This window comes from Taurulus bubalis (assembly GCF_910589615.1).
Source record: "Taurulus bubalis genome assembly, chromosome: 21".
NCBI classification, from domain to species: domain Eukaryota; kingdom Metazoa; phylum Chordata; class Actinopteri; order Perciformes; family Cottidae; genus Taurulus; species Taurulus bubalis.
The window spans coordinates 7,273,290-7,298,569 of record NC_136609.1 but is presented as its reverse complement, the minus strand read 5'-3'; the positions used below and the strand labels follow the sequence as shown (position 1 = coordinate 7,298,569).

The 25,280-nt window shown below is 45.9% G+C and overlaps 1 protein-coding gene across 1 annotated transcript in view; it reads right to left on the bottom strand.

Annotated features, from left to right (window-relative positions):
- The window catches only part of zranb3 (zinc finger, RAN-binding domain containing 3), a gene marked incomplete at both ends in the record, with an annotated part of 62,088 nt that overhangs the window by 25,351 nt on the left and 11,457 nt on the right, over positions 1–25,280 (bottom strand). The window contains 9 exons of the mRNA XM_079236865.1: positions 3,011–3,220; positions 7,842–8,283; positions 9,110–9,283; positions 9,859–10,038; positions 10,662–10,781; positions 14,377–14,496; positions 17,847–17,981; positions 22,203–22,374; positions 23,874–23,959. Of these exons, the coding sequence (XP_079092991.1) occupies positions 3,011–3,220; positions 7,842–8,283; positions 9,110–9,283; positions 9,859–10,038; positions 10,662–10,781; positions 14,377–14,496; positions 17,847–17,981; positions 22,203–22,374; positions 23,874–23,959 (1,639 nt within the window). The remainder of the gene's footprint in view (positions 1–3,010; positions 3,221–7,841; positions 8,284–9,109; positions 9,284–9,858; positions 10,039–10,661; positions 10,782–14,376; positions 14,497–17,846; positions 17,982–22,202; positions 22,375–23,873; positions 23,960–25,280) is intronic.

Sequence of the window (25,280 nt, the reverse complement as noted above, 5' to 3'; positions counted from 1 at the left end):
AATTCAATCAACTATATTTCCACATTCCAGCACTACCATCATGTTACACTCACCACTACTACTTTTATGCTTTTATGATCATAAAGCTACCGCCATTGAAACGCAGTACTTCCTGCACAGATGGCTATTATTTAAGACGGCCGTTTTAAAATAGAAAATGTACCGTTCGCCGCTGGTTTGCCAAACATTTGTGATGCAGATCGATGCTCAAACCTTTTTTGTTTAAAAGGATGATGTCATCCTGTTAACTCATCTCCTCTCCTTGACCTATCATGTACAATGTCCATATCTTTCATTTTTATGTTTGCCGCCCTCACAGGTGCAATTTCCCTGGGTCTGGTACACGGCGTTCTGATCTCATCCCGGATTCAGCTGGAATGGGCCACGCAAAAGCATTTTGCAGGACACAACCGTTTCACAAAATCCCATCTATCTGTCCTTCTACATCTGTAATGAAACCTAGCAGCTCTGCAATGTGCAACCTATATTTGTTGTAAGCAGTTTTTTTTGTTACCCCTTTCCCTTGTTTGCAGTGGGGGGAACGCGCCAGCTGCATTAAGTGGGCCATTTAAACGATGGGGGCAATTCATCTTACAAAGCCGTCTTATTAGACTGTCACTTACACAGTATGAACAGTGCCTTCAAAACACCCCAAGGGATTTATCTGTTATTTTACTGCGAGAAAAAGAAAACAACGCCTAATTGGACTGAGTCATCTCATCTTCTGCCGGATCGGGGGAAAAAAATAAAATACATTTCCGACTGCACACTTCAAGATGCTGTTGCAACGTTTGAACTAACATAAAAGGAAAAAACTTGTATCAATGTTGGAATGTTTGGGTCATGCAGATAGATGAAGAGACAGAGAGTAAGGAGAGAGAGATAGGTGGAGGAGGAGTGATTGCCTGTCTGTGCTGTGAGGAAAGTAATCTCAGAGTAATCAAGAGGTGGGGGCGGCCGACAGCGCTGCGGTTTGCCTTCTAAAACCACGGGCAGGTAGAGGAAAATCATTAGGCACTGCTCCTGACCCCATAGGTCACTTTTATTAGACAACCGCTGTGTTTCACACTAAACCCACGCTGCCGGAGACACACTGGCAACGAACAAACGGACTAACCATCAACGGGATGGATGGAGAGACCGAGACGGATATGCAGGCAGGCAGACAGGTAGACAGCAAACAGAAAGACAGATAGATATAGTATTTAGTGAGACAGATTTAGACAAACAAAAATCGACCTGTCTGGCCGACAACAGAAATTAGTCAACAGAAAGCTAGACAGAAAAGTAAACACAGCTAATTATCTCTCCAACTAGGTAGCTATAGCTAGAAAGACAGATAGGGAAAGAGACTACAAAACGATAAGACATATAGCATTAGCTAAGGTAGCTACATAGACAGAAAAATAGGCGACAGCTAGCTAACTAGCTAGCTAGTTATATACACAGAAAAAATAGACAAGAGCATGATAGACAGATAGCTAAGGTAGCTATATAGACAGAAAAATAGGCGACAGCTAGCTAGCTATGACAGAATTATAGAGAGACGTCTAGCGAGCTAGCTATATAAACAGAAAATGACAGGCAGACAGACAGACAGAGAGTGATACAGATATTAGTGGTCTCCAGGGAAAAGTACATTTCTAAAGCGGAGGTGGGGGGCCAACTTGGTATCCAGCAGTGTCTCTTTAGTGCTGCCATTTTTGATCGACAAAGAAGCTTTTATCTCTCCCATAGAGTCGGTGTAAATAGAGGTTTTTCAAAAAAGAAAGCGTAGCCTTTCGCTCACATTTAGTATTTCTTTGCCTCTGAGTAGGTTGGGGGTGCTGTGGGGGGGCACAGTGCAGGGGAAGCTGCGGTGGGATTCAATCTCGAGACCGTTGGGGAGACACAGGTAGCCACGGAGACGGGAAATTAACCACTCGACAATCTCTGGCCACTAGTAGATGTCAGAGTGTGTGTGTGAGAGAGGCCCTGAAAGGAAAGGAATCTGCCAAGTTGTTGCACACAGATCTTAGGATGTTAAAGGCTAATAGGGGTTGATAGCTTGCCTGTTAAATGGCTTGTGCAATATTCCCTCCTATGTTAAGTATTCTACAAAGAGGCTTTTTTTTTAAACTGCCCTTAACTGCCATGAGCTCAGTTTCATCCTTCAGTAACTCCGACCCAAAATGTCTGCACGCTTTCAGAGGCAAGAGCCAGGTCACAGGCTTTTCTTAGACTCTGCTAGTCTGTCTTTTTTTTAAGAGCTCTTCATATTGCACACGGTGTAATTAGTTCTTTGTAATTAGCGCAATTTATTGCTTTGCGTGTACCTTTGAGACGCAACTCCTTGAAAACAGAGGTCTTAATTTGCAATATTACACACTATGTAATTGAGAATTTGTTTCTTCACATCCCTCGGCAACTTGCAGACATGTACACATATAACCAAAGTGGACGGGGAAAGCAGGTTGTGTTTCAAGGATAAGCTGGTGTCGGGGGGGAACTTGTGCCTTTTATGTAATTAGACCTCAGTCCACTTTATAGAAAAAATAATAGCCTATCAGAAGCTCATCAGTTACCCTACTGGATGGCAGTTGAACCTGAAAACCGTATTTTGGTGCAGCAAGCAGGTCTCCTCAACAAGCTGCACTCCGGAAATAAGTGAAGTTTTACTCAATATCTCCTGTAGCTTCTTGAGTGCAGAAACAGGCAATATCCCTTACTAGATACTAATAATAGTAAGATTAATAATGGCCAGCCCCGTATGGAATGAGATATAGTCCCTTATTGGTCTGAAGTGATAATATTAAACAGTATTATATGGGCAGGTGACAATGTGGCACCAGCCAATTTCCCTAGATATGAAAAGGAGAAGATTGCAGGTGGGATTACTGTGTGTGTGTGTGTGTGTGTGTGTGTGTGTGTGTGTGTGTGTGTGTGTGTGTGTGTGTGTGTGTGTGTGTGTGTGTGTGTGTCGCTACCGCCAGCGAGGTAGTCGCCTCACTCTCTCCCGCTGATTGTTTACCTTTGAGCTGCCGCTTGTCCTTCTCTTCCGCTTCTCCCAGTATTTGTTTGCCCTCCTTCTCCTCCTCCTCCTCCTCGCTCTGTTTGTCTTCGCACGGTTCCGGACTCAGGCTTTTTCCCCGGCTGAGCTCCGGCTCGCTGTCGGAGCCGGAGAGGACGTCGCACACCTGGCCCCGTTGGGTCGCGGGAGGTTGCTGGGGCCCGGGTGGCTCTGAGCCAGAGAAACGAGAGAAAGTCAGAGAGGGAGAGAGATCAAGACGACTTTATTGGCCGAGTCGTAGTAGTCAGACTTTGAGGAGTTTCATTCCCTGGCGAGATATCCATCATCTGAAGAGTGTGACAAAATGACTGCTGGCATGAAAGTAAAACTCAATATGGCTCATTAGTGGTGTTATTAGCTATCATAAGTCCTTTACTGACAATGTTAGAAGATGTGATTGGGGTAAAACGAATAGACATGGGCATGGCTGTCGTGGGTGGTCTAAACACATACAACTGTGCATTGCTCAGCAGCACGTTGGCAGTGAGCGCTGCAGATGAAACACCTGCCACACACCCCTCTCCCCCGTTTTCAGTAGCTCTTCAGATCAACAGTCAATGTAATTTGCCGGGGGAATATATTACGTTTGTGTCACATTGTTTTGTTAATTGCCCGTCTGCATCATGTGCAATTAAACCTAAACAAAATAATTGGCGATCGCTGCATCTGCGGCGGCGCTCCAGCTGGGCGCAGCGAGCGGCGTTAAAACAGCTGATCGAGGCAGAATGCCAGGCGCAGAGATCTGGCTTTGAAGAGAAACCCGCTCTCAAACCAGTCGGGTGGTTTTCATTCACACCGATTGATTGTAATTCTGTGAAGGTCAGGCGGAAATCTAAGCCACAAAAATGTTAATGGCTGCAAGGATTATGCCATTGCCATTCATGGACTGCATATTATTTAAACTTTAGGTGGTGTTCAGAGGCACAAACTGGTGGTTTGCTCGTATTGATGTAAAGCATCAAGGTAAAACTAACGGCTGCTAAAGGCATGAAGACAATTATTTATAAATGTAAATGTGACTTTCAGTCTTAACAGAAATTCTTACAGAGAACAGCCACCCTTTTTTCCCTTCTCTTACCCAACTTTCCTAGCTAAATATAAATCATATCCTCTTACAGTATTTGTTGAACTTGAGGTGTAAAATCTAACAAGACAGTAAGTTGTGAGACTCTGGGACGCAGAGGGCTAATTAGTGATCCTGCCTCTCCGTGGCTTGTTTCTTCAAAAGGCCAGCCTCTAGTCGGCTCCCTCAAATGTCATCCAAGTCTCCGGGCTCCTGGCCCCCTACACCCCCACCACCTACCTTCGCTAACAAGCCGAGCGAGACCGCGGAGAGACGGCTCAATTTGTGTTAAGCTGTCCCCGCCGAGGAAGACGTTAGCGGGAGAAAACCGACAGGGCCGTGCCGCGACTTTACCAGTCCGCCCACTTGTTTCCCCCTCCCCCTCCAATCAGGGCCCCATTTATGTCTGTAGTGGCTTGATTAGGTTCCAGAATTGAGTCTCGATTCCCGGGCGCACAAACATACTACTACATGGGAAGCCGACCGTGTGAGCCGACCGTGAGTTTATGAGGAAAAGAATATCACACTTCAGTTGTTGAATATAACAGGAAAGGATTTTTTTCACAGTCTGCATGGAGTGAAAAAGCTGCAGCCTGTGGCAAAAAAGTATATATATTTATATCAAAGAAGAGGAAAGTACTTTAACAATTTCATGTGAGGACAAAGACTTGACTGGACTTTGTTGTTAAATGCTAAAAATCTGTCAGGAAAAAAATGAATCCGGACAACGACAGAGTGCTAGCTGAGAGGTGTGGAGAGCCGGGAGATAACCAAATTGGCCACTTCCTGTATACTCTCTCCCAGCAGGTGCATGCGAGACAAATTGCTGGTCTGCCGGTGAAAAAGAGCTGAAGGATTGAACCGCACCCACGCTCTCCCGCCCTGGAAAAGCTGCAAAAACACAGGAACTCAAACCTGAGAGGTGCGCGGTTGAGGATAGAGCTGTCTCGATGTTTGCCCGAGCAAAATCCACTTTGGGAAGACCGTTTCCGACGAACCCACCCTGAGCTTATAATGCGCGACAGTTTGATTAAAAAAACGGTGCTTGATTACTCGGGGATATGGCACAACAGTGATTCAATTTGTGTCCAATTAATGAAGTTCTCTCTCCTTTCCGCACAGGAAATAAGAGTGCCAACACCTTCAGATATAGAAGACAGGACCTTATAAAACACAGCTTCCAACCAAAGATTCCTCCAAAATTAAAACATAATTTAGCATTTTCTATTACCATTCGCTAAAACCCCTCCACGGAACAGCAATTGTTTAATCCTAGCTTAGCAACCGTGGGCACGGCGGACCTGTCGAGGATTTCTCAACCTGCCAAAGTGCTGTTCATGTAGCTGAAGAGAGCTATACTCCATATGTGAGGGGGTTTGGAGGACAGGGTCCTTTTTTAGCTTTTCAAAAAGGGCAAAAACACCAGAGTAAAAGGTATAAGGAACATATTAAACCACGTGTTCACCTGCTCAGACGTTAGCATGCCCTGCTAACAACGTTAGCAACCCAGCAAGGCGAAAACTAACTACATTAGAAAAAGCCGGCGAAAAACTAAAAAGATACTTTTTTTATTTTTATTTTATTGTAAATTTGCATGAACTTCGAGTGGCAAATCTAGTATCCGCCAATATCACCGCAAACGGCAGTCGTGCAGTTCCCTGACGGGAAAGCATGACACGCGTAGGAACAAGGGGCTTAACGAAGGGTGAATTTGTCACTTTGACATTTGGAGGGCAGCTTCTAACCTGCCATCAGGCTCCATGTTTCCATCATATAAATGTTCCTGTTTCATGCATCTCATTCTGGTACATTTGACTCTGGTGTAATACAACAGACCAATATCCTTCTGCGTGCCGTCTTCTTCGTCCTCTACAGCTGTTTTTACAGTTTTCTTGTATTTCTTTGCCACGCTGCTCAAATCCACAGACGGCGAAGGCCACATGATGCTTCTTCCGTTCCTCTGACTTTGAACATGGCATCAGCCCTTGCATCATGTTGCTGTGATTCTCGGCAGCACGTCTTAATGCCGGTGACACAACTTCCTGTCATTGTGAGAATCCGTTGCTCTTGAAGGGATAACGTCTCTCATGTCGTGCCGTCGGCCCCGGAGCTGATTATTTTTCTTCCATTGCCACGCGCGGAGGACTGCAGTGCCAAGTTGAGCGATATCTCCATAAATACCGTTGTTACTTCTCGCCACAGTCTGTCATTTACAAATTTAGCAGGTTGTTAAATTCCTCCGTCTCGCGAGCTGACACAGCCCGCCGCTGTGAATGCAGAGCGGCGCTTGTGACAAAGAGAGCGTGATTGCTGAATAGTTATCGAGCATCTGCTGCAGCTGAGAATGAAATGTGTGTGTGTGTGTGTGTGTGTGTGGGCGAGCGTGTATTATCCCGGTGGCGCTTGAAGGCCGATGTGCTGCTTGTTTGAACTGTGCGCGTTTCGAGTGCAACGCTCCTCACTTCCACTGGACTGAGCTGCAAACAAACCCCCAGCCTGGCCAATATTTACTCTGCACCCGCACTCAATATAGATCCTGCATTTGCATAATGAGAGCTGAGAGTTATTAAAGCAGACTGGTGAGAAATTGAACGTCACACCGGATCACGCGCATGTACTGTATTCGTGTTTACGGCACACAAAAGTTAAATTAAAATCATGGCCTTCGGGCGCTTCAATGCTTCCTTCCTCCTCTCCTTCAGCACCTTATTATGAGAGGAACGGAGACGACGCCTTCCCACAGTTCCTCGCGGCTGCAGACCCACGTCCATAACATTCGCTGCTGCATAATTGCGTGGCTGCGTGTAGTTCTTATGAGTTCTCGTGACGTTTTCCATCAATGTCAAGGAAAGTTTGACTGCGTTGTGAAATATTAAAGCATGCAATTTGTCAGACTATAGGGGGATTAATTATTTTTCTTCGAGCTCAGTGGGCCAAGGTCATTTAGTAAGGTACCTTTGCAATCTGATACCTTGAATCCATTTACAGTACTATTGTTAATTACAGTGTTTCATTAATCTATCTTCGCCAACTAGATTTTTTTCTTCTTCCCGTCTAACAGTTATAGGTTTCGTCTCGACTTTAAAATCAACAGCCTGCGTTAAAAAGACGCACCGAAAACGTAACGCCGCGTGAATATCTCTGCTGCTGAAACGGCATTGCATTTTAGGATTTTTTTCCTTTCTCGGAGCCGATGTGATGCACCTCTGACATGCATCAGGTCATAACGAACCCCCCCCCCCCCCACACACACACACACCTTTTGCAGGATACAATCATAGGCTGTCAGAGATATCAGCTAGAGCCAGCTCAACTTTTCCAACTTTGTGCGAGACGTTTGCAGCAATAGTAGGTGCCTGTTCTCTCTTTCTGTCTGTATCTCTCTCTCAGCTTGACAGGTGAGAATTAGACTGTGTCCTTGTCATTAGAGAGAGAGAGAGAGAGAGAGAGAGAGAGAGAGAATTCTCCAGGCAGAGCTATTTCAGACTCTGGCAAGCCTGCCTCCATCTTTCGCTATCACGCGTCTCCATCTGGTGAAATCTGTAATGCTGTTCAAAAGTATTATGTCAACAGACTGCTGCGATTGATATTGACAGGAAGGGAACTAAAGAGATGACTGGATATCAGTGTCAGGTGCAGAGATGATGGAAACGTCGTTGTTGTTGTTTTGTTCTTCGTTTGAATCCAGTATGGAAATGAAGTTTGTTAATAATTGGGTGGCAATCCTACCTGAGTGGACGTCAGAGGGGGAGCGCGGGAACTCGCACATCTCGCAGTACGGCATTAGGCTGCTGTTGGAGTAGGTGCAGGCCCCGCAGCCCCACTTCTCAGCGGGAGGGCGGTGCTCCGACAGCCTCCGCGGGGCCATGGAGGGGACCGGGGCGGCGGAACCGACGCCCGCGGCCGCCGACCTCCGCCTCCCGCCGCGGCCGGACTGCGGCGTGCGCAGCCTCTTCAGCTGCGGGGAGAAGTCCTGGTCGGGGGAGAGGGAGGTCTGGGAGCCGGGCCTCTCTCCCTTCTCCTCTCTCGTTTCAGCGTTTGTCCCACTGCCACTCTCTGAAGAGATGGAGGGAGAGGTTTCCTCGTCTCCCCTTCGCTTCCTCTTCTTCTCCTTGCCGCCGCCGCCCGGGGAGAAGAAGGAACGAATGTCGTGCTGCTTCTCTTTCTCAAACTTGAGAGAAAAATCAATAAAAGAAGTCACAACTTAGGTTTTTGACACAACAGCACAATGACACACATCTCACTTTTATCACGATTAACTTCCCCTTTTGATAAAAACATTTCCTGAGTCTAAGTTGTGTCTTGGCTAATAATAATAATAATAATAATAATAATAATGAGAAACACCCAATGATCAAATATGGATTGCGGTTTTTGCACGGCTGTTTTATAAATAAATCCCATCCATTTAATATCGTGAAAAAACTAAAACGCAGATGTAGCATCTTCTGTCACGCTGACACGGTGCCTTCGACTCGAGGCGGCTCCGACTGGTAGCGACGAACTTGTTGATCGTGCTAAATATAATACGTGTTGATTGATGTGGAGTGGTTGAGAGAAAGTGTTTGAGGTCGTGCGCTTGAAATCTCACAAACCTCAGACGTGTTCATTATTATTTAAAGTCAAAGCTCGAATGTTCTTTCACGATTACCAACCACGTCCTGCTCCATTTAATACAAATAAAAAACATTACCCGCTTGGACAGCAAGTCCCAAACATGAGAGTAATCACTCCACAACTGGGACCGGAATATTTTTTGTTGTGCAATTATTCACAATCTGGCTTCTTCCCCTCTTTGAAGGACTTTATTAAGCTCCACTCAGACGACAGCAGTGGAGTATGACACTTTCTGCCTCCAGACGAGGAAGCTTCCACAGAGATTGAACATACAGTCTCAATAAAAGAAATAACGCCGTATTCACCTGAAGGTCGGGGTGGTGGGAATGTATTTCTGAACGCTTTCTCTTTTCACTCATTTTAAAACAAAGCGTACTCACGTGAGTAAAGAACACGTCGTCTTTGGCATCTCCCGCGCTCCCCTCCGGGGGCAGCACCATCTCGCTCGGCTTCCACGCGTCGGCGAAGTTGAGGAACTCCCACTTGTCCTTGTCGCCCTCGTCGGCCTTCAGGTAGCCCTTCCTGCCGTTCAGCGTGCTGCCGGTCACCGTTTCCTGCGGGACAACGCATGGGACGTTTAGCGCTCTCTTCTCCCATCTTTCGGTCCATATTCTCACTGCTTTTCTTTGCCTTTAGCCGTTATCTGTGCTCTCTTCAAAAAGCCACGAGGCTCCTTTGACAATGACTGTAATTTAACCTCGTAGAACACGGGAGTCACCGGTCTGCCTCCATCGGTTAGTATGTGTGTGCCAATGTGTGACTTTGGTGTTAGTCCGGACTCACCAAAGTCACACACTTACACACTTAAAATTAAATTAGTTAAATTACAGGTTAGCGCATAGATAACGGCTTCAGTTCCCCGTCGAAAAGGTGAAAAATGGTGAAAATATGCCAAAAATAGTGTACATTATTGATAGATTATTTATTTTTGTATACACTATGGATAGATATACAAAGCCACTTAAACAATAATCTGTGCTATCCCTTGCCGTAGGTATATGTCTTAATTATGTCTTAAATGTTTAGTGAGACATTCACATCAATGATTGCGTCATTGGTGGACTGTGTGGTGACAAAACTTAGCCCAAATATCCCCCCCCCCCCCCTCCCCCCCGTGGCCCCACTGCACCTTCCTGTTGAGCATGGACCACATGTAGGTGTCGAAGGTGCCCTTGGCGATGAGGTAATGCACGTTGACCGAGGCCGTCTGCCCGATGCGGTGGGCTCGATCCTCCGCCTGCTTGATGTGGCCGGGGTTCCAGTAGAGCTCAGCGAACACCACGTGGCTCGCTGCGGTCAAGGTCAAGCCCTGCAGAGGACACACGCACAACCACACACACACACACACACACACACACACACACACACACACACACAAACACACACACACACACAATTCACCACAAATGAAGCACTCCAGTCCACATCCAATGAAATGTAATTTGGTGAAATCCTTTCTTTTTTTTAATAACTAGAATATTAGCAGCTAATTGCCGTATGAGAGCTTCGAGCACCTACTTCCTTTGATTGGAACGCGTAACATTTGTGCACACATTCGCTCATCCAGAATAATTATGTTAAGTTTATCATCAAGAGCAAAAACACATTTTCGGCATTTATTTCTGCTTGTACAAACCTCGAATAGGATTCACTACAATCGAGAGCAGCCATCAATACTACTAACATGCACCTCGAAGCCTTTTTATTGCCAAAGGAAAGCACCAGTTGATCCGAGTGCTCATAAGTGTTTCTGGTGATGAAATTCAATCTTTTTAAGAACTATTCCAGAGTCATTTGTGACTACTTGAAGAGCAGATTCTTGGCAACCGAAATAAAAAGAATGATGTTGAGTCAGAGAGTGTCTGTGTCTGTGTGTGTGTGTGTGTGTGTGTGTGTGTGTGTGTGTGTGTGTGTGTGTGTGTGTGTGTGTACCTGGCCGGCTGCCTGGATGCTGAGGATGGCCACCCGCGTCTCCGGGTCACTCTGGAACTTGTGGACCAGCTGGATTCGCTCGGAGGACGGGACGCTGCCGTCGATGCGAATGTAACCGGCCTGCAGTGACACAACGTTTACTTCTTTGGAGGAAAAAAAACCTGGTTCTCAGTGGGTTATAGATGGAACGTGCCCTTTAAAACTCCTTTCAGAAGTTCTCCTGTCTCATTTAAAATTTCAACAAAGTTCAAACTTTTAAGGCCAGACAAACCAACTAAATTATGTTCTTCATCACTAGTCTAGAACAGGCGGCAACCTCCGGTTCTCATGAGTAAAGCAGATGCGGAAGTGTCTTAAACTTGCATTCTCTCTACTGACCAGCAGGGGGCGACTCCTCTGCTTGTATAGAAGTCTATGAGAAAATGACTCTTCTCTCTTGATTTATTCCCTCAGTAAACATTATAAACATGAGTGTATGTCTCAATCTCTAGTTTCAAGTCTTCAAAATGATGTTCATTTCATAGATTACGGTCCATTTAGAATCAAATAGACCATAAAGCAGGGTACTAGAAATTCCAAATCTGGTAACTGGTTGCAAAAAGTCAAGATGGCGGCGGCCAAATTGCCAAACTCAAGGCTTCAAACAGTCGATGGCCTTGAAGCAGCATTTGTTGGGAAGTGCACCTTTACACCTGCAGATGATGAAAGCGAGCTTGTTTGCACACTTCTTTGAATTTGACTAAAGGTTCACACAGTGCGTGAAGCGACAGCATTGTCGGCCTCCAACAAAGCCGGTGCAGATTTGCTTTTTTCATTAACCTGCATCCTATACTGGAGACATTTCAATGAAGGATGTCTGAATGAACGAGCCGCGGAGAAAGGAAACGTGAACAGAGGAGCCGCAGTGAATGGGCAAAAAAATTTAGCGACTGTGATAACGGAATATATTTTGGAATATTGTCAGGCAGACAAAGAGAGAGCCTTCGTTAAACCTGAACTTGACATTCGGCAGAGCCGCTAATGCACTCTTTTGATTCGGGTCCGTCGCTCCCGCAGAGCCGCTCGCACTGTGCAGCCCCGACGTGTCGACGCAGCTGTGGCTGGATGAATATGAAGATGAGAGAGACAATAGAGGTCTTGTTCCAGTTTTTTTCTGGAAAAAAAAAAAGGTTGAAAATAAATGTGCTCGCCGAGAACCAAGCATCCCTTCAGGTTAGAACAAGGCCATGGAGAGAGAGAAAGACAAAATATAAATAACACCATAAATCAAAACTGCTGTTTCCGTCACAGCGAAACATTCACAACTTCATAAATAAATAAAAAACTCAAGAGCGTAAACGCTTAACGTCACCCCTCCTCATCGCCGCTCCTTTTTTTTTAGCCCGTCTCTGTTAATTGGCGAGCGCGAACGCACCAGAGAGGGAGCGTCTCGAGGAGGGATGTGCGATCACACGTCGCACCGCGGCATTACGGTTTGACGACGCCTCCCCGACCTCGTGTCACACACACACACACACACACACACACACACACAGGTTCGCCGGCGCCGAGCTAAGAGCGCCCGCTTGCTCGTGATGACTTGTGAAACGCGTCTTGGGAGATTAGTTGTTTGAAGTTTACTTTCTGAGAGGGAGGAAAAAATAAAAATAAAAAAAGCACGAGGAAAAAGAATGAATGGTCGGTCATAGATGAGGATTGATGGGCCGATCAAGAGGTGCTTGATACTAAACGCATGTTGTGCTTCTTAATTATCCACATATTGGACCGGCACTGCACTGGGCACCTGAACGTAGCGCATAAGTGGACGGCCGATACCTGCAGCACGTCCCTCTGATGGAAATTAACGTCTGTGCCGAAATGAAATAACCATATAGAAGCAGTGCTCCCTCTTGTTTCAAAGGGATCGATAGGACAAGAATAACCACCTTTTTTTTCTTTTTTTCCTGTACACAGGAAGCTGGTTTTGACCGATCAGAGAAAAGTTTTGAAATTATGAATGGATTAAAAAATAATATTACAAATCTGGACATTTCGGATATACCGTATCAGTAGGACCGTGGAGTGAAAAGGACTGAGTTTACACCGACTCCGAAACCTTTATCTGTCAGTCATTTAAGTTTTTGTCACAGATTTGTTTTTTTTAATTATATATTTGACTACTCAGGGCCACGAATGAAATTGTAGAACAAGAATAAAGACTTCTTGACATTGTATTGCTATTTTACCTCTTATAACTATCAAACTCTTATGAAGAGGAGAAAAAAAAATAGTTGGCCTACATTGAGGTCAATTAAAGACAACTATGCGCAGGTTGAGTCCTATCTATATATGTGGAAGAGTGTTCGTCCTGTAACCACAAGGTAGCAGGTTTAATCCCTGTCCTCCTCACGTGAGGTTTCCGTTTTAAAACGAATATCTTTTGGGTTGTGCAAAATCTTCTCTGCCAATGACGAACAGCTTATTCTGATGTTGCTATTGACTCTTGTTTTGAGCTTCCGGTACCCCAAAAGTGATTCATTGGAGGAAATCTATCAAGATTTCAAGATGACATTCTGCAACCAGTGGCAATCACATTGCTCCACAGTCTGGGACTGAACTCCATCCTCCAAGATGTCAGCTCTTGCCCCCACAGAGCGGTTCATCAGAGACCAGAGTCTGGGAGGAGAGAGACTGGAATGGCCTCCAGCAGTCCTGACCTCAACCCAATTGAACACTTGTTGATCAGCGTGGGTGTGCTGTTCACGCTAAAGTGACCAACACAACCGCGCTGGCTGACTTGAGACAGATCCTGCTTGAGTGGAACGCTGTGTTCACCAGCAGGTGCCAGGCTGTTTTGGCTGTGGATGCTTCTTCCACACGCTACTGAGGCTCCTGACTGTTTATTAAATCAATGCATTGTAAAATTGTCTCGTTTCTTCCTCGTTACTGATAGACTTCAAGAATCCAATCCACCAAATAAGAGTCACTAGCAACAGCAGAATCAGCTGTTCGGCATTGGCAGAGAAGATTTGGCAAATTTTTCATTTTTACATACTCAGCTGTGCTGCTCATCCCAGAAATTTCTCTGTGACCCTTCGTTTTTATTTATTTATCCGCTCACCTGCAGGGAAAGGTGCTTCACAGCAACATAATAGGATTTGACGCACATTTTAGTTCAACAAATATTTAATTTTTTTTAATTTTCAGTGACCCAATATCACCTCAAACTCCAAGATAAGGAAAGATTTTCCACTGGGCAAAATAAAAAAAAAAGTATATATAAAAAAAAATAACGCAGAGATGCAGGATTTAGAGATAGATTGTGGAATCAAAACAAAGGACGTGAGAAAGATCACTCTCAGCTGATGTCATTTGTTCACAAGCCTCGGTTGGAACTAGCGCTGTCCGTACTATTGCGAACTGTGGCATCAGACTCATTATGTAAGATCTATTGTGCGTAACGATGTTTGCGGACTACAAAAAGGGCCTGAATCCTGGGTATTGCTGAGCTGGACGGTGGCCCAGAGGGGAGGCTAGTGGGCCATTGGTTTTATCGTTTCATTTACTTTACGGTTTGTCTTTAAAGCTTTTGCTTTGCTTCCGTCAACAACGGGTTGGCTCGTGTGTGTGTGTGTGTGTGTGTGTGTGTGTGTGTGTGTGTGTGTGTGTGTGTGTGTTGCTGCGTGTAGTTGCTTCCGACCCCCTGCAGTTGCCTACGGAGAGGTCCAGAGGTTACCTTGGCCTCGATGGCCGCCTCGGTGCAGGCCTGCAGCATGGTGAGGTGGTGAGCGAACACCAGGAACTTCAGCTGCTCTGCCTCCAGCATCATCTTAATGTAGTCCTTCACAGCTCCCGCCTGACCACACACACACACACACACACACACACACACACACACACACACAGAAATAGACACAGATGAAAGAGAGCTGCTGCATCCATCACCTCACACTGGTCGACCGCACACACGGAGGAATCGGCTGGATCAGTGAAGAAGTCAATTAATCACCGCGGCATTCCTCTCTGCGGGATCGATTCTCTATTGAATGCCGGGGATCCGGACTTAAAAGCAGCGAGCACGCGGAGGCGACCGTGGGGGGAGGGGAGGCATTTGTTGTCAGCTCAGATAGGGAGAGCAAATCAATAACTCGCAACTTGGAGAGATATGATTGGTGCGTGCACTGTTCTCCAGACACAATCAAAAGTCACCTTTTGTTCCGCAGACAACAGGATGCATCTTAGAATGTACCAACAACTTAATGAAGACGAAAGGTTCTTTTTCACAAATTTGATTTATTATCAGTTTTTCAGAACACTTTCAGATTTTTTTTTAGGTCGTGCAAACGCCCCATAAAAATATATTTCCGGCTGGTTGTGTGACAAAGTTCACTAACTTCCCTCTGGAGTTGCTTGGTGTATTTTTATGTGACCCTGTTTTTTTGTTTTATTAATGCCTGGTGTTTTTCTACCTGTTAGTCTTGATTTATTTATGAAGTCAAACGCCAACACTGATAAAAAAAATAAAAAATAAATCATCAGTGCGAATTCCACAGGAGCTCGTGACCCTGATTGACAGCGTGAAGTTAACGATCTGGAAAAAGAAAAAGAAGGAAGCAGCAGAAGTGCCAGCGAGTTAACTGTGCCCCGCAGGTATCTATCATTTCACCGCTGCCCGGCGATCACACTGTGACGGCTACGGCCCGTCCCCGCTACTCTCTGCAAGGCCGCCGTGGATGCTGAGCGAACGTGTTATTGAGCATCCGGGGCTCGGGCTCGTCTCGCAGCCTCGGGGGCCAAAAAAGAAAAAAGTTAAAAAAACGTCCGAGAATAGCACAGACGAGCGAGAAATACTGAGTTCTGATTCCATTCAAACTGGCTCGTCCCTGGATGGTTATCTTTTTTTCGGGGGAGACGGGGCCTGTCTCCGTGGTGTGGATCTCCGCAACTCCTGCAACCTGACAACCACCTGCTCTGGTGGGAGAACCTCTGCTTCGCCTTGCTGATAATTAGCCGACGCGCCCGATAATGAATCTCCTCGCCAGGCCTGCCGACCCCGTTCTGATCTGGGGGGCCCTCATTACCGACGACTCGGGCTTCCTTCCGCCGAGTTTAATTAGTGCACAAACTTCTCGGCTGTCTGAAGCGGCCCCGTTAGCTCGCTTTAAAGTCCGGCATCAGAGCTGTCCTCTTTCTGGGTAATTGGGAGCAGATGCTTGGCGGGTTAAGCAATAAAAATACCCCAAAGGCGTTTGGCAGCTCCGTCGCCAAGCCGGACTGGCAGGCGGGCCGGGGGCCATGATGCCCGTCAGAGTGACGGAGACGTGTGAACATATCACAACAGAAGAAAGAAAAAAAGAAAGAATGCGTTTTATTGTTTGTTTTCTGAAGTAGAAAGTGTGTCCGGCTCTCAAAAAAAAAAAAAAAAACACACACAAATAAAACCAATAAGAGAGGAAATGAGACTGGGTCGGGTGTATCGGCTTTAAGGCGGGTGTGTGGTGTGGGGGCTTTGTAATGAAAGGAGGTCCGGTGTTAGGCTAAACTGAGCAGAAATCCAATCAGCAAACAACGCCAAGCGCAGAAAAAGACCCGAGCTCGGAGGCAGGCTGAGCGAGTGGCGCGTCGATGATTGCGTTCGGAGGTTATCTCCGGTCTTCCTTGACCTCCGGTGGGGGCGTCGGGCTAATTGAGAGGAACGCCGGCCTATTGAACGTGGCAGAGGATTGGCGAGGGATGTGCTTGTGTTTGGCGGGAATGTTTACCCGGCCGCGAGAAGAGCGCGGCGCTGATCGGCGCACAGATGTTTCCACCGAGGGGCAGGACATGTAAATGCTTGTTAAGATCACCGCCACAGTTTGCTCTGACCTTCCTCATACTGTGTGCATCAAGCCACCTTTCCCCACATCGCTTATTTCTCCCTCATTAAAAAAAAAAAAGAGCCGTCACTTCAAAACCGAGAGGCCGGCGGAGTTCCCATGGCAACAGCATCACAGAGATGCTATTTCCAGCGCGGTGTGTAACTTTGAGATAAGGTGTAATCATGCCAGGCTGGACGCAACAAAATAATACCTCGGCTATAACTCCCTACTTTGTCTAAGTGCTTTCACCGGCGACCATTAGGCTCTGTTACCATGGCGACGCTTCCCTCCGTGAGATCTCGGCAGTCGGGCCAAGCGCTCTGAACACGATGCCGCACCGTCGATTCAACACTTCCTGAAACATCAAAACGAACGTGGGGGGAAAAAAAGACGCCATTCTTTTTGCCAATTTTGAGGCTATTTAAACGGCATGTTTGAGTCGCTGGGAGCCACAGAGGGTTCGACACCTTTGGGTGCTCAGCCGCAGGACACATGGCGCTAATGATGCCATGCCGTCGGTTTCCTCACAGCTTGTGAGCTTTACTTGAAAACACACAAACTATTAAACAAGGCTATTATATTTGTTGTCATATTTTCTAATACAATATAATATTTAACACAAGGAGATATTTTCAGCTTTAATGAAAACATGGCCCCCTCCGAATGTATTGTTATATTATTAATTACCATTGTCGAAGTAATACATAATTAATACTATTAGTAACAAAATGAGCCAACATTTTACTAAAATCTCATTAGTTAGAATGTGACGTGCATGTTTGCATTGATTTGCTGATGTGTGAATAAATAAATAAAAAGCACGAGGAATAGTTTAATAAATTCTTGGGATCGATACCGTCCTCGGTGCCTCAGAGGAGCTGGTATGTGGATTCTGTTTGCTTTGGACAGAGCCTGGCCGCACTTTCTGTGTTTATGCTAAACTAAGCTAAGCTAGCCAGCTGCAGCTTCATATTCGGCCTACAGACATGAGCGTTGCATCCATCTTCTCACCCAACTCTCTGCAAGAAAAAAACTATTTATTAATCGTTTGTTTCTTCTTGTTCGAACAACAGTGACAGCAGCATCGAGCTTTTCAACTCCTCTGATGTTTTGAAGGAGAAGTGAAAGTGTACGTCCGCCTTTCGACGCTTCACTGAAACAAACGGGAACCGTAGCTTCTTTTGTTAGGGACTATTTTCAGCTGCAGGAGCTCTTTAGCGCAGAGGAAGAATCAGGCTGTTTCACCCACACACAGTACTTGATAGTAGCTTTCAGAGAAATACTGTATAATGACAAAGGCCGGGGGTTCAAACAAGATATACTCGAGCACCACCTGGTGCCCCATTACCTTGGCGATAGCCGTTTGCTTGTACATCTGTGTGACCAGGCCCATGACCTGACCGAAGGGGTTGTCCGTGGCGCCGCCCCCCGACCTCAGTCCCTTCATCAGTCTCTCCCACTCGGCGAAGCTGGCTGAGGCCTCCTGCGGACAAAGAGAGAGAGAGAGAGCGAATGGACCCGGTGAGGCCGCGTCCTTCATGTCTCCATCCACCATTTTTCTCTCTGTTTTTTTTGGTGTGATATAAAAGGGCAAAACAATTAATGGTGCTGCTGGGTGTCCTACTTTCCCTGGAAGAGAAAGAAAGAAAGAATGAAAGAGGGAGAGAAAATAGAGGGAGATGGAGAATTCCCAAGGATGCCCCCCCTCCCCCGCCCCCTCCTGACTGGGCTGCTGAGCTAGGTGGGTCATGAGCATCTCCCAATTATAGCCGCCGTGTGACAAGCCGGGGTCGAAGATGGAGAAGCAGCCGGGCCGGTACAATAAATCAAAAGACGCCTCTCACGCTCCCTCTCCCTCGCTCCCTCTTTCTCCCCATTTCTCCCCCTTTCCTCTCCCTCTCTCTCTCAAGGTGATGGGCGAGAAGTATTTAAGGGTGGGAGTTTGGGAGCGCAGTTGGGAGAGGCTGCCGACAAAGCGCAGCATGGAGAGGCCGCGCATTTGTGGTCGGCATTCGGGGTTAGCCCCGTTTCCCATAAGAACACATGAAAACGCGCTCTCTCCAATACTACAATCCAACATAATAGTTTGGAGTGTGACAAGAAAAGCAGCATGCTGTATTAAGAGCTTGGGTTTGAATGACTGCTGCGTGGCCATAATCTAAAGCGCTTCAATCCCCTTGACTTTTTTAATTGTCTAACTTCAGACCACTTTTCCATGGCAGGTTATTTTGTGCCTTTTGTTCACAACTCATCTGAATTCAGGCTGAAAATGTGTTATTTTCTTCTTCTTTTTTTATTTACACATTTTCATTTTCAGCAAATGGCGACGAACACTTCCTCGAAGCGCTGCATATCAAACGACACAAAACTGTGAAGCCATATGGCGGGCTGAGGGAAGAGGTGGTCTGCGCGTGATTAAGCACATACATACAGGGAGGGTGATGAGTGAGCGAGGAGGGGGTGAGAGAGAGAGAGAGAGAGAGAGAGAGAGAGAGAGAGAGTGAGAAGCCTTATTAATGCGAGCGCACGCGCGCGTGTAATGGATGATTTTTGTGAAGTTTCACAACTGCATTTTTTATTTTATTTTTCCAATGAGATGCGTTTGGTGAAACATGAAAGCTTTGCACCAGTTAGTGAAACAATTAGCGTTTCATCGGATTCAAAACCTCCTCAAAGTCAAGGACGGCCGGGTGAGCGAATGGCGCCGTAATGCCGGAGAGCAAAGCTTCCTTCAGATGTTTCACTCAGCAACACCTGCTTGCACCGTCTCTCAATGTTCATTTCTAATTTAAAAAAATGTACTGTACATTCGAGTATTGCTTTAGAATCTGCTCGGGGGAGGGGAGGGTAAAAAAAAGAAAAAAAACTGAGTGGCTAAACACTCCACCCTTGATGATATTCACTAGACTAACAGGGACAAAAGGCCAGGGCTGAAAACGTAAAGGGCAGGAGGGGCATAAAAAGTGTCTGCTGTGGGAGATAAAAGCCGTCATTAGGGAGTAAAATGAGAAGGGGACAGGGCTGCGCTGGCTAGTGATGCTGGTGTACATTAGATATCGTCGGTTTTCTAAACTGTGCTTCAAAAGGCAGTTTGTTGTGGAGGAAAATAATGCCCGCACAGCCTTTTCATGTTTTATATTGTTCATGTTTTTTGTTTCTCGTGGGGCGGCACAATGGGACTTTGGGTGACTGGCCACTTCACAGCTCCCGTTCTCATCTATTTAAAAACCCGTCCATTTAGCTGGGAGAATAAAATGCTCCGTCTATTCTCTTCAGAGGACAAATACCGGTTTAAAAAAAAGAGTCGAACTAGAGCACACTGTGAAATCACTTCACGCTATTAATTTATCATAATTAGCATATTAATTATGAGTTATGACCAAAGCCCTATCAATTCAACCCTGAGTTCAAGAAGATGTTTGTGCCAAAGTTTAGGTAAGTTCCCTCGTTGCGTTCCTGAGATATGGCGCTCGCGAGGATGGGCCGGTCGTTCTGTGTTTTGTTCCCGCTGAAGACAAATGATCTCCGGGATGTTTTCAGCGTGAGATAAGAGAAGCAGAGCGAGAACAACCGCGAGACATGGCGTGAACCTTTCCCACAAGTGTTGCCGGGCGTACGCTCGGCGGCCTAATTGGCACCACTATGTAAGAACACTGACCATATTAAGCCCCCTAATTACAGCGGCCCTTCACATTTGAGGAGACTGGGGTAGAAAAGAAAACGAAAATCCTGCATCATCACTTTTCATGAGCAACTTCCTCATTGTTGTGTCATTCCTGGGACGGTGGCGTAATTAGGAGCTGGACGAGCTCCTCCAGTGTTTTTTTGTTTTTTCCCCACTCCTATTGATTCTAAATGTGTATTGTTCTATGTGCCGGTTGCTTCTGTTGGGACGCCGACCCCCTCGCAGCGTTGACGGCGGTAGAGGGTCACATAGGGTGGAGGCCAGAGGCGCACAGGCCAGGGTCAGAGCCACATTAGCCATCACGAGTGCTAATGCATCCAGCGTGGCGTGGGAGGAGGAGACCGCAACCACAACTTGGGGGAGGCGAAAGAATAGATGCCAAACACCTACACACCAAACATGACATCCACTCTACAAATGCCCTGGTGGGGAGCGAGCACACGCACACGCACACGCACACACACACACACACACACACACCTCAGTGTATCTGTGAAAGCAGCAATAGGCGTCAGAAAGCAAACGTCAGAAAATAGTCCAACTAATTGCCATAACTTCCCACAGCCTAAGGTGACAGCTTCAACCAATAATCAAAAATCTAAATGTATTGCGTTCACGATTTATAACTAAGAAAAGCAACAAAATCCTCACATTTCAGATGCTGGAAAAAGAGAGCGGGCCTCTTATGGCGATGGTGCAGATTACATCAAACTGAATACCCGTCCAATCACTGCTCCATTTCTAAACGCGTGTAGAGAACTGAAATGCAGTAATAGACGCAGAACTAGGAAAACCCCAAATGTCCTCTCAAGAGCCAGTGTTTGGTTTGTCCGTTCCGGGCTACCATAGAACATGGTGAACTCTGTGATGAGGACCGATTCTTAGTTTTAGTTTATTATACACTAATAGTTAAGTTATGGTTATTATATTTCATTTCCGCCATTAAATCCCCCTAAATCCTACGGATTTTTCTTTTTTTTTATAAAAAGAAATATGTATATGAATACAGCTGCCAGCGAGGTGTCTCCGGGCAGCCCCACACTGTAACAGAAATAAAGAGGGAACGCTATGACATGAAGTCAGATGCTAAAAGATGTCTCTCAAAGCGGTTTGTGCCGAGGGGAGCCGACAGGCCTGGAAATGGACGAGAGAATATTATACAGTATTTTACATCGTCAGCTTTTATGAGGGATTGTTATGTGCCTCCTGACAGAAACAGGAGCGTTGGAGAGAATCTTCCCAGCAACAGAACTGCCGATAAAGTCAGAAAAGCTCGTAAATTGTGCAACTCATGATGAAAGTGTTGCTGGTAGAACAGATATCTGCATACTGTCATCTATGCAAGGAAGACTTTATTTTCAGCTTTCGGGCTAAAAGGACCTTGATGAAAGTGGTGAAAAGTAACAGTTACAAAATTCGAAAAACAAGAAAATTGTGACGAGTTCGGTAAATCCAAATGTTAAAGAAAAATAAAAGCAGGGGACCATCGTCTATGTATCATCTTTAATCACTCCACGTGTGCTGAGAAACACTCAAACCTGGAGATAACAGAGTTTAATTTTACTTAACAGCGTGAATCAGCGCATCTCCATTAATCGAGACTCGGTATTTAGACATTAGCGCTTTTTGGAATTTGCGGCTGGCATATGTCTGTGTGCGTGTTCGTGTGTGTCTGTGTGCGTGTTCGTGTGTGTGTGTGTGTGTGTGTGTGCAAACGTTAGAGCTTGAAACAATTAATCATTCATTCCATCAACTGAATATTTTCTTTTTTATTTGGGAACTATTGTGATGGTTAATTAACGGTTTGAGTCGTTTGTCAAGCTGGACATTTGATAATGTCACCTTGGGCTCTGGGAAATTACGAGCGGCACCTAATTATTATCTGACATTCACAAAAACTATCAACTCGTGATTGGTCCGTAATGAAAACAATTGTCAGTTGCAGCCCGGGACAACAACAACATTAGCAAAGCGATCGGATGGCTGACGAAAGGCCACGCGTTGCCGCCTGACGCGTACCTTTGTGGCCTCCTTCGGCAGGTCGAAGGGGATGCGCTGGCGGACTTTGGGCGGCAGCTGCTTGAGCACCTCGGATTTGAGACGGCGGATCATGATCTCGCTCAGCCGCCGGTGCAGCTCCTCCAGGTTGGACGCGCCGCGAGAGTCCCACTGCCTGCGAGACCCGAAGTACCTGCGAGAGAAACAAATGAGAGGCGAAGCTGTGGCTGCTGATGCATTCGGCTTTTTATATATATATATATTTCGAAAACCGAGAGAAACTTCCTAAGAAAACATACTTATTTACGGCAATGCCCTGAAGGAGTAGTTAAACACATTTAAAACATTCCCACCTGGGAGCTGCCCGGCACTGCAGCAGCCTTCCATCGTGTACCGCTGAGCAGCTCTGCTGGAGCAGTTGCGGGGGGGGAAATCAGTTTGTTGCTTCAGGGCAACTTTGCAGAGCAGGAAACTATTTTGTCTAATGGCCACGGCAGCAGGTTTATCCCCAAACTCGTCCGGCAACTTTCACAATTTATCTGCCAAGCGGATTTTTAGAATAGAACTGGCCCTCCAAACAAAGGCTGGTCTTCTGCCATATTGGCTGGGAGTAAGGACAAACTTAACAAGCCGCTGCCAGAATGCGCCATTTCACACGCCGGTATCTGAACGTGTAGTCGCTGAGGAGAAGTGAAATAATGTTTCAGCTTCTGGTTCACTGGGAGGGGGTGAGGGGAGATTTGAACCAGCAACTCCACAGCTGTGCAGCTACTCTCTCCCACAATAACGTCACTATGACAAAAGAAATAAGACTTTGCTCATGTGAAACTGCATTGTGTCCGTGTGAGAGTGTGTGTGTGTGTGTGTGTGTGTGTGTGTGTGTGTGTGTGTGTGTGCATGATCTTCTGAATGCTGTTGATGCGGCTCTGAACGGAGTGCTGTGACATACAAAGTGTTATGATTAATGCCGCCGGGCCCGTCCAAAGCCGAGACTGCCCGACTTTGATGGACATCCAAAACAATGCATTTGATGTGCGTGTTCACACGTGTAACTGATCGTCACTGGCAACTGGCAGCCAGCTGGCATTTAGCGCCTGGCTTCGGTCGGGGTCTGGCTCCGACAACAAAACCACCTCGACTCGGCCGAGCCGCCACTCCAGACTTCAGGTACAGCCCACCTTATCCCAGCAGACACTTGAAAAGAGTAGGCGAGATCTATTGGAAAGTCTGCTTGTATCATTGAGCAAGGAATTAGGAGTGAATAAGTAAGAACAGCTCAATGATACAAGCAGACTTTCTATTAAGAGTGAGAGTTAATACGTTTTTAAAGACAGATACCGCTAAATAATATGAAGTGGGAGCCAGTTAGCTTAGCGTAAACACCTGAGGCTGCTAGCCTAGATTTGTCATATTCCGTTGTTTTGACACTTTGGGATTTTAATGAGCTAACGCAATGCTGGCAGGTGTATTTTGGGGGGGGGCGGGTTTACAGGTGAGCTGTTTACCCGCTGCTTTCAGTCTCTATGCTACGTTATGCTAAGCTAAGTGACTCTCGCAACACAAGTAGAGTTACCTTCCCACCTAACTGTTTCCCACAGTAGTATGGGACATATATAGTAGCATTTAACTATACTACATGTAAGTGTACGAGGTGCACGCTAGCTTGTGTTTGTGTGTGTGTTGAAGACTCACCTGTAATGGGCGTTGCAGTATTTCTTGGCGTAGTCAGTCCAGGTTCCGAGCCGCTTGGGGTAGAGGGCATCAATCTGCATGAAAAGCTGTGAAATACAGAGACGGGAATAAAGGCCTTTAATAGATGCTCTGTGCTAAACCATTACAGGCTGTGTGTCTGTGTGTGTGTCTGTGTGTGTGTGTGTGTGTGTGTGTGAGAGGCAGAGAGACTCGGGACAAGCCGGGGAGAATGTGTGATAATATTGCTGTGTCCCATTTTTTTTAAATGAACCTCCTTTTAATTGTAATATCCTTCTCAATCCCTCATATATTTTCCACTCAATATTATTGACTTACTTTTCCTTTTTCAATGCAGCATGATTTGTCCCATTTGTCATCTTACCCATTAATTAAATGATTAAATTTAGATGACGTAACTTCAGAAAGAACACAGTCAGCAACAGAACATTTGCAGTAGCTTATTGTGCCTCATTTTGGCTAAAGTTGGCAACCGTTCAGCAAGTCTTTTTTGAATTAGTTGAGACAAAGAAATAACGTTTTCTTCACCTGACATATGAGGAGTTGTGTAACCGACATTATGAAGCTAACGTTACACGAGCACTCACTGTTATCCCTTAACTGTCACGTAGCTTGTTGTAGCTAATGTTAGCAAACTTAAGCTAAATGCTGCCGACTGACATTAACGCCAGTCAGTTGTGAGTCTTCTCAGTTTTTGCTACCGTTACTATGTTTCATGGCACAGATACAAGATTACGATAAATTTATGAAAAAAAAGTGGAACAAAGAGTAAACATACTGTATTTCACGAGGAGACATGTTTTTTTCTGTAGTTGCCACTCGTGACCACAGTAGCCACTGTTTAGCAAAAGCTAAAATGCCAACACATTGATATACACTTTACAAATAAAATACTATGAAAGATATGTATGACACTTTCTTTTCTTAGCGTTTGTCCTAAGCTAAGCAGCAGCTGGCAGTAGCTTGGTGCTAGCAAGCGGCATCAATCGCCTCATCCAACTCTCGGTAAGAAAGTGAATAAGCTCTCTGTATATCCCCAAATGCTAACTGTGATAACTTGTAATAATACAAAAATATATATATTTTAGTATTACACCTTGTGTAAATGTCACCATCTCCTCCAGGAACTGTCAGCGTTGCCGTAGGTTTAGCGGCGTGACATTGAGATGGCACACAATTTTAGCAGCCGCAACTTCTCACCATTTACTTTCCGAAACCTGCACGCAATAACTCAAAGTACCGAGAGCTTGTTTTTGGCGGGTCGAGGCTTTAATCGCAAGCCTTAGTTGCACTCACGATTAGTCGACTGTCATGAAGTGCTTCGTGTGTGCAATTTATTCAAGGTCATGTTCTCCTTCGCCTAGTTTACCAGCCCTGCGTTGTGCCACG